The sequence below is a fragment of the Coenobita brevimanus genome, chromosome 6 (genome assembly GCF_032717465.1).
Source record: "Coenobita brevimanus isolate Jiangsu-jjx chromosome 6, ASM3271746v2, whole genome shotgun sequence".
NCBI classification, from domain to species: Eukaryota; Metazoa; Arthropoda; class Malacostraca; order Decapoda; family Coenobitidae; genus Coenobita; species Coenobita brevimanus.
Genome location: NC_136959.1, coordinates 68,563,875 through 68,574,024, shown reverse-complemented (window position 1 = coordinate 68,574,024; position 10,150 = coordinate 68,563,875). Strand labels below are relative to the sequence as shown.

The 10,150-nt window shown below is 38.5% G+C and overlaps 1 protein-coding gene across 1 annotated transcript in view; it reads right to left on the bottom strand.

Moving 5' to 3' along the window:
• Positions 1-3,175: 3,175 nt before the first annotated feature.
• The window catches only part of Pura (Puratrophin-1-like), a 559,794-nt gene continuing 552,819 nt past the window's right edge, over positions 3,176-10,150 (bottom strand). The window contains exons 25-26 of the mRNA XM_080273930.1: positions 4,765-5,105; positions 3,176-3,466 (exon numbers count right to left, since the gene is read on the bottom strand). Of these exons, the coding sequence (XP_080130056.1) occupies positions 3,461-3,466; positions 4,765-5,105 (347 nt within the window). The 3' untranslated portion in view covers positions 3,176-3,460. The remainder of the gene's footprint in view (positions 3,467-4,764; positions 5,106-10,150) is intronic.

Genomic DNA, 10,150 nt, shown 5'->3' with positions numbered 1-10,150 from the left:
CCTCATCCATGGTACACAGGGTTAGGATGCTGATGAAAATACAGTACAGTATATGCTTCACATCTTGGAAAATAAACACAATGGCATCTCACACGCAGTTGGTTATTTCGTCAGGGGTGGTAATGTACAACTGGGTTATGATGAACACTACAACTGCTCAGTGAAAATCTGTTATGTCTTTTCTTACCTACTTTTTATTTTGCAATACTGTATATAGGCAACCAATGCCTTATCAAAATTTTGAGTATATACTGTAATTTTCCTCATCCTGGCATTTCAGCTGAGGTAATTAATGTAGGAAAGTATATTTCAATAACATTTTAATTTCTCTAAATATCACTAGTGATGAGATACACACTGCTGTACTGTATAGGCTAGTAACCCTTGCTGCACTGTAGACTTCATATGAGGCACAATGAAGCTCTGCACGAGCCACACTGCAAGCCGCACAATAAAACAATGAGTAAGTGAAGGTAAACTACTGGTACCTTAATATGAATCAGCATGGCAGAGGTTAATCTCTTGTGCATTTTTGTTCAGTTTAGTACTGTAGCTCTAGTTTCCTATACACCCAGCTTCAGTAGGAAGTCATCCTCCAGGGAATAATATGCATGAAATGTCTGTATTATGAAGTAATGAATTCGCCCATTTACTGTAATTACTGACAGGAGACAAAAGGGAGAGAAAAGTTCACATTTTCATTACTACTGGCTGTACCTAGCAGCTTCTCTGACTGATGTCCTTCCTAAGGCTCATTTCCATCCATCATCCAATCCCGTGTTGTCCCATTAGAAGCGTAGGAGCACGGGGCTAGGCAAGTTGGTCCTGACATTTAAGATGAGAGTGACCAGCCTTACTCATCCCTGAGTGGCATTATGTGAACAATAAACTGTTTGTTGACTGGTTTGAAAGATCCTATACTAAGTCTGTTAGTATAAACTGATCTGTTGATTATCATGAAAAACTGGTTGTTACCAAACATGTTGCATGATAATGGAAGTGCACAGTAACAATTAAACAGAACCTATGGGATTTATCCTGACTCTGGTACCTGGCAGGCCAAGTGCAGGTCCAAATTTTCCCTTTTATGACAGATACATTAACTACATACTTTCAGTTATGCTAAGTACCAGAAACACACATGGGCACGATTAAATTTATGGAAAATTATGAAAAAGGCACGATAAGAAAGAATCACGCACCAGAGAGACTTGAGATTGGCTTGAGGTAAGGGATTCCAGGGCTAATGGGTGGAGAGTTAGCTCCACCACCCGGGGTTAACTCTGAATAGGGCCTCATCTTTGAATCCCTCATAACCACCAGCAACCACAGACTGCATCATCACTGTTGGCAGAAACCAGCTCAGGCACACAATAGCAATATTTCTGAGCCAAAAATGCGCTACAACAGCAGGAATGCAACTTTTCATCTCACAGTTATGACAAAAACCACTATAACCAAGGGAACTACGAGTTGTATTGCTAATGTGTTGCATGATTCATCCTCTTTTGGTGACCAAGAATTACCAGTTCTTTATAAATTTCCCTAAAACTCATTCAGGACTAGTTATAACAAACCAATCTGAAATCATCATATATATCTTTCAAGATAAAAGTCATGAAATACAGTACACTGTATTTGCAGAGATGTTAATAAAAATCTGTTTAATAGAGAAACTCTTTACTTACAAAGGAAAACTATTAATAAAAATAAAAAAAAAGCCAAATATGAGAAAACAAAAATATATTTACAGGTAATAAAGGAAGATACATATAACGTCAGTTACACAACTCTGCTACAGCTACCAACATGTACTGAAGAATTTCACCAACTGACTCTGTGGCACGGATAGTGGGATTGTATTGTAATGCGCACAGTAAATAATTTATGTGAAGACTAGCGCATCCCTATATTATAATATATAAAATATTATACTACTGTACTACAAAAATATTATTTACAAGGTACTTTTGGTATGTCATGCAGATGGTGGCTAAGCATGAGGATACAGCAAAACACAGGATAACCAAATAGGACAACACATAATTAATCAGTAAAACTATGATACTGCTCCATTTTCTACATGTACAAACTGATGAACACAGAAGTGTTTTGGAAAAGAAGTCTTACACCAGTTTACTTCATATGTTTCAAGCTGCATATATTGCATAACTTTTGGTCAACTACACATTTCCAGTACAGTACAGTGTACTGTAAGCAAATATGATAGTTTGTTCACAATACAATTTGGAAAAAAAAAATGCAACTATAGTATGTGAATGTGAAAGAAGGCTTTTCATAATATATAATGATGCTTTTTATACAGCAGTAACAATTAAACAAAATGTATGAGAGTTGTAGAACCTGCTAAAGGCTACAGTTTCTTTAAGTTTAAAGCAGTTGAGAATAAGTAAAATGGCTGTAGACAGATAGCTACCAAACCAGGCAATGTAGCACCATTATACACTACAGTCTGACAACGGCAATTCACATAATGAATTGTGATGTCTCATTAAACTACGACTTTTCCCTGGGGTACATCTCAAAACTTTCAACTACTTCACACTACATGGTGCTACATGGAAGACTGCAAGGCTAGGCATTAGGAAAACAAATGGTATCAGCTGACGAGAAAAACTACAATAATCACAGAGGTATCTCATGCAGTGCTTCTTAACATGATTGATGGCAGAAGCTCAAGAATCTGATATTAAAGCCACACAATATAAGAGCCATTTGCATTTTTATCTAACATTTCATTCTGTGAACCTGAGCATGGATTTCATTATCATAAAGTGTTTTGGTTTTGAATATATATATATATAACCTAGATAACAATACAGAGCACAGAACAAAGGAAGGATAGCAACCAAACATACTCAAAATAGTATGCTGAAAGGGTACCTAATAACTTGTGCAGCTCAAATGGCTTAATGAAGAAAAAGTATATCAAATTTTACCGTAACAGAGTTGTCCATATATACATTAAAAAGTCTGGTTAGTCCTGGTCTAACATGGCAGTCATAATTGGTGCATAACATAATATACAATAATAATAATGACATGAAATACCTGTTAACCCTAATCTGGCCAGAATGAAAACCATAATCAATATACTTGGCTACAGAATTATTCTTGTGAAAAGAAAAAAAAAAAAATAAGGTTCAGCTGCAGCAAGGCAAGGTAATATTAAAATATTCTGAAAAGGTAATTTGGCATCACTATTCTACATGTATAAAGCTGACTTAGCAAAAACAGAAAAGGGCAGGAGATTGTAAATAATTTGGTGACTAAATAATTTTATGTTAATCACAGTATTATTGCCTGGCTATTTACAGTCACATCCAATATAAGGATAGATATAGTCTTTGTACACATGAGCTATTAATAAATATATATAATAATCCTAACGACTTGGACAGCTGGGCTCAGCAAGTAGTGCACCTCGAAAATTGCCACCCTAGACCTGAAAAGATGAAGAGAGAGAGAAAAAAAAAGTCAATCAATAAGTAAACCTGGTAATTAAATTCCATCATTATCCATTAAGTTCTGAAGCAGGATGACTTCATGCTTTGACACTAATATAACTGGGCATTGGAGTAACAAATACAGTACATCTCCAAATCCTATCTAACTCCTGAAATGATATGGTGGACTGCAGAAAATAAGGCAGCTTCAGCCTGCAGTCCATATTTCTGATGCCACAGTAACACCAGCTATTCCAATAAATGTTAACTCTTAAAGTGTACTTCCTCAAAGTATGCAAATACCAAGTAATACAGAGGAGAGGAAAGTATGCCTAAGTACAGAACAGTACAGTATTAGCAAACTGGAAAGTGTAATTATGTATAAGCAACTCTTAATCATCATCATTTACAGAATACTGAAAACAATGCTTATGGTAATCCTTGCTGAGATACAGACCTCATATGAGGCACAATGAAGGTCTGAACAAGCCATGTTGTAAGACTCATAAAGAGGTACAATTTCCATCAATTATAAAACAGTGCCTCAGATGGGGTAAACTGCCTTACAAAGAATCAGCATGGCAGAGGTCAAAGCTTTGAAATACAGATAATAATGATCTGTTGCTGATGAGAGTTGATTTCAAAGGAAATCAATGACACTTTTTAAGGGGAGCATCCTCACACACCTGGACTATGTCCAACCCTTTCTCTACTGTACTTCCTTGCAAGAACTGGTGCACTGTGACATAATTTTGAAAGTGTATCTCATGGAAAAACTATTGCATAAATACTTGCTAGTATCAAAGCTATGTTTTGTGCTGCTATGGTTACAACTGCCAATTAGTAAGGAAAACAATTGCTGTACTAGACTGAATTTGATCAATCACAATGTCAGTAAAATATACCAGTCCCTCCCTAATAGTCTATTTCTACCACAATACTAATTGAGTGCGGCTATTGCTTGTTGTGGATCAGATTCTGACAACAGCTCCCATGCTCTAGCTAGGGTGCTCTTGAGCCCTAACCATATATGAGCTCTATCATCATCACCTTCTCAAAGCCACATTCTTTATAATACCACAGAGGTCATAGCTATTATTGTTTCATTAATTCAAGCATTTAAAAATGTAATAGAGTAACTAATAATGGCATATGCACAGTTATTGTTTTGACCAGTCTGAACACTACCTATACTCAAGTAAAGAACTTATTAAAAAAAAAAAAAAAAAAAAAAGCCACAGTATTCAATCTGCAACTTCATTCAGCAATGCTCACAAGAGACAATATTATATAATACCTCAGTTGTGAGAAGTGTTTTTGCAGAAGAGTCCTTTGTAGGTGGCAACACATGTGCTTCATAAGTAATATCTGTTGATCTGGGAGACGAAACAGAGTTATGAGGTGAGGTAGGGGAGTTTAAGGGAGAGGTAGGAGAAGCAAGAGGTGAAGTTGGTGATGTAAGGGATGAAGCTGGAGAGGTAAGGGGAGATGTGGAGGAGGCAGGAGAGGTAGAGGAAGCAGGGGAAAGAGCAGAGTCCACCGAGAGTGTAGTAACAGTGGAGTTGGATCGCTCAACTCTTCGATGGCACTGAGGATCATCGTCACCTCCAGGATACATGTCCGCAAGAATACCACTTTCTGTAAAATATAAATAAATGCACAAATAATTAGAGATAATAGCAGGTGCTTATATTTTACATAAATTCTTATAGTAATATATGCACTGATCTGATGGAATATTTGTACAGGATAATCAGTTTTGGCTTGTGATAAACAATTTTATTCAGCTGAGGGATTCCTTAACATGGCGGCATCAATATAAAAAGTTCCAGACCTTCATGGTAACACAAACATTCCTCAGCTCCCTCTCTATCCTCCAAAAGAAGAATGGTGAACTGAGGGAGACCTGAAGCTTCAACCTACTATTCACCAGGTTAATGTCCAGATGAGTCTAGGGCCAAAACATTCATGTGGTCAAAATCACCAACAGACTATCTATTTATCTATTGCCAGACGCCTTAATCCTGTAAGGCAGCGTTTCTTAACCTTTTCCGACCTCAGCACCCCCCTTGTAATAAGGTCTCAGTCCAGCACCCCTCTACATCTGGTTACTGGGACTGCAGTTGCTACACTACTGCAGGGTTAAAGTAAAGTGAAGTACTGCCTGACAGTTTATTTTATACCGTCTCACAAAAAAAAAAAAAAAAAAAAAAAAAAAAAAAAAATCAAGGATGCCAATACTAAGCAAATCCAGTAAGAAAAAGTATAATGCAGCATTTTCCAGCACCCCCCTAAAATTGACTTCAGCACTCCCATGGGGTGCTAGCATCCCAGGTTAAGAAACACTGCTGTAAGGTGTGGCCTCAAACAAATCGCCTCCATGCCGCCCTGTTCCCCACGATTTCATTGCCCTGCTCCCAGCTCACACCCCCCTCTCTCATTCACCACTCCAATCCATCCCTCCATCTCATCCTTGGCCTCCTCCTCCTCCTCCCTCTCCTCCCCTCCACTCACATACACTCTCCTCGTCAGTCTCTTGCTCTCCATCCTCTCCACATGGCCAAATGACTTCAATGTGTTTCTCCTAACGTTTCCTATCACATCCACATCCACACAACAACGCTCCTTCACTTTCTCATTTGTCAGTCTGTCTCTCCATGTGACTCCACATGCTCCTCTCAAATAACTCATTTCCATTGCTCTCACTGTTGACTTAAGTACCTCTAACAAGGTCCAAGTTTCACTTCTGTAAGTTAGAGTTGGTATCATAATACTGTCACACAATGACTTTTTCACTTCCATGCTCACTTTCCTGTTTCTTATCACTGCCTTCAAAGAACCAGCAACCTTTCTTCCTTGATGTACCCTTTCAAGCACTTCTCTCTCTCTCCATCCCTACTCATCACACTGTCCAAGTACTTAAATGCACTCACAATTTCCATTTCCTCCTCATCCAACCTCACTGTACAAAAGCCCAAAGAAGTGATGACCCGATTCCCAGTACCTTTTGTTCAGAAAGTGATATCTGGCAACTGCCATGGCCTAGTTATATTTCCTACAGTGCACACCAGAAAGAGCACTATTTAGGTAAACAACACCAAAAAGCAATACGTAAAGGTTTTTACCCTATATATCTCGCATTACTGAAAAGGAAACCACAATATACTGAAGTTGAGGCTTAGCCGTATGAAAGAATGTGAAATGCATGCCCTATCAGTCAACAGTTTCAGGGTTAAAATGTGGAGAAACTCTCGTAATACCTATTTTGCTTTTCGTCTCATTAACTCTCCTCCTCTTACTGACTCCCTTCAACCTCTGTCTCTTTGCCACACTGTTGCATCTTTATCTCTTTTCTATCACTACTTTAATGGTCACTGCTCCTCAGAACTGTCTGCTTGCATTCCTCCACCTCTACGACGGGCATGTAGCACCCGTCTGGCAGCAAACTCTCATCCCTTTTCTGTCCAACTCTCTAATGCAAGAGTTAACCGTTACTCCCAATCTTTCATTTATGCAACAGGTCAACTCTGGAACTGTCTCCCTTTGTCTGTATTTCCTGCTGCCTATGATCTCCAGTCTTTCAAACGCAGTGTGTCCAGGCATCTCAAAATGATCGGATCTTGAATTTGGCTCTCTATTGTATTTTGTTTTTCTCTTGGAGGGAACTGTTACTGCGGGCTCATGGCCTTTGGTTTCTTCTTCCTCGCATAAAAAAAAAAAAAAAAAAAAAAAAATGAACAATGCCGAAGGAAAAATGTCCCATAAAATAAAACCCACAGATAATGGTAATGTCAAAATCACAAGTGCCATCAAATAAAAAAATAAATACTGAAAATATATTATTATCCACATTTAATTCTCTATGCAGGATGATATTTACGCAGGAAAACCCGTGAGCGCTGTAAGGTGGATGGATCAGCACGATACTACAGTCTGTCAGTGCAAGCAGATTATTGCTCTTTAACTGGCACATATTCCAGTAAGACAAGACATCCCAGCAACTTAACATCAAGAAGACAGTTAACTGATAGATAAGTGATAGAGTGAGGTAGAACTTAGAAAATTTGCCAAACAGACCAAGACAGACAAATTATTGAATGTGCCCAAGAACAATGCCTAACAACCTGTGCTGCTGTCAGGAAGGAAATTAATATGCTGGCATTCAGTGAAGTCAGTGAAACCAGTGCAATTAATGGGGGAAAATTGGTCATTTTTACTCACAAAATGAAAATAAAATATGTAGGTCAGTTTTATGAAAGAATTAAAGAGGGAGAGGATGACTCTCTAAAGCAAGAGTGCAAGAATGAAGAGAACTAAAGACGAAAAAGATTGTAGTAAAAAAAGGGGGGGGGGGGAGATCGTGACAAAGGCCGAGACATCCACTACTATCCATTGCTTGAAAATCACTGACGTAAGGCTGCCGCCTGGCTGGCGTACAGTGTTGTCAAAGGAAAGTTATAGAAATCAGCTAGATTGGTCTCAAAGGTGGTAAAAATCCACCAGACTGAGGGAACTTAAGGAAAAACCCTAGATAGGACTTTAAAGAACACCAGACATACAGAAAATATTTAAATTTTTACCAGCTAGATTGCTTTCAGAACCTCTCAATTTAGCGGGAAAATTGCTACATTAGTAACACTGCTGTCATGAGTAGTGACGAGTGGGAATGAGTCAGTTGTCGCTTTTTATTTAATTGTTATTGACCTAGAAAAAAATAAACGCTAAACTTAACTACTACTGTAGTTTCACAAGATTAGTTTCTTTACACTGTAAGTAATGTTTGCAGGGAAGGCAAAGACTGTTTCCATCTCCTAACTCCCAATCATGTGAACATTGCCAGATCCAGGGAGTTTTGTCCAAAACTTAAAGAAAGCGAGTCATCACTTGCTTAGGCAATCGTACATTCAGTGACTTTATTTCTCTTAAAGACCATAACTTTACTCTTCCCTACATTCACCTTTAGATTCCATTTCTTACACACTCTCCCATACTCATTCACCAAGCCTTGCCACTCCCCTTCGTCTTCACTTAACAACTCAGTATCATCTGCAAACAACAGTAAAGGGAGTTCCACACACTACCCTCTCTCATTAGGGCCGCTCCAACATCCACTGCCCTACCTTGGATCTCTTTTATAACCCCATCCATATACAGATGGAACAACCACGGACACATGACACATCCCTGTTTCAACTCAACCTTTAAATATAAAAAATAACTCGGTTCACTATCCACATACAATTCAGCCTTAGCACCCTTATACACACTTTTCACGGCGTTCAGCAAGTTCCCATTTACTCCATATATTCTTAATACTTTCCAAACTCCTTGTCTATCCACCCTGCCATATGCTTTTTCCCCAATCCATGAAGGCCACATACAACTTCTTTCTCTTATCTAGGAACTTTTCCACTAAAGACCTAAGAATGAATATCTGATCTACACAACCTCTTCCCTTCCTAAAACCTCCCTGTTCTCAACTAATATCCCCGTTACTTCCCTAACTCCGCCAAAAAGTATCCTACCATATACTTTTCCTATTACACTAAGAAGACAAATGCCCCTGTGATTACCACACACTTCTTTTTCCCCTTTTCCTTTGTTCATGGGAATAATTAGTCCTGATTTCCAATCCTCCGAGCCTTTACCTTCCTCCCAGGCTAATCTGCACATCTTCCACATCCAACAGACAAAGCATTAAAAATGATCCTGAATATGCATCTAGCTGCTCTGATCACACATACTTAGCAGTATTTCATTCTGGGTTATGAGAGAGAGTCATTTTGCTAAGGGAAAATTCCTGTTAGCATAATGATTAACAATCCTCACTGTATTCATCACCATTTTATGGTATCTTCCATGCTTACATCTGCCAGCGGTGGTTAACATTATGGCAGTGCCCTATGCTGCTTGATCATATGCAATTTCTATGAGTAAACCCAGACTTTTAGGATTATCTGTTTTCCCTCTTTTCCTGCAAAAGATAATGTTACCCCATCCATAGGTAGGAAAAAAATGGTAATGGTGGTGGTGATGCATAACCTTTGTTTTCACACATCCATACTTCTATAACGCTTTTCACAATTCCCTACTACTAATTCTGTGCATATCCAAACCAACTCAGCCTACCTGATGTAAGGCATCATTAAAACTTTTTATGCCTAGGCAGTCTCTTATCTAAGCACTGGGTAACCTATCCATCTATGATATATTTACACATCCGCCTCCTCATTCTCGTTTCACTAAATTCAGACCAATTATCCTCACCACTTACAATAACCCTTTTAGCCTGGATAAGTAATCTATATTTTAGTCTTGCTACATCCAGACTAAGCTTTGAAAAGAGCAATCTGTTGTGAAGGGCATAGTAACAGTCTCCATTAACCCCTTCACAATCTGGTTTCTCTCAGTAAGCTGGGGGGAAAAAAAAAAAAAAAAAAAAAAAGGACTGAAGAGGTTACAGTAATATAGTGTAATCCATAACCCAGTCTATCACTTGTAATGGCAGCTACTTGGCTGCCATGACAAACAGCATACTGTATTTTAAGTGTGCAACAAATTTTGACTCTTTTGGATACATTTATATGAAGCTACAGAACGTGGTGAATGTTTTTGGCATATCCGATAGAGCCAGCATTCCGGGGGTTTGAATAGTATGCGAATGGAAGCGTGGCCCATTAGAC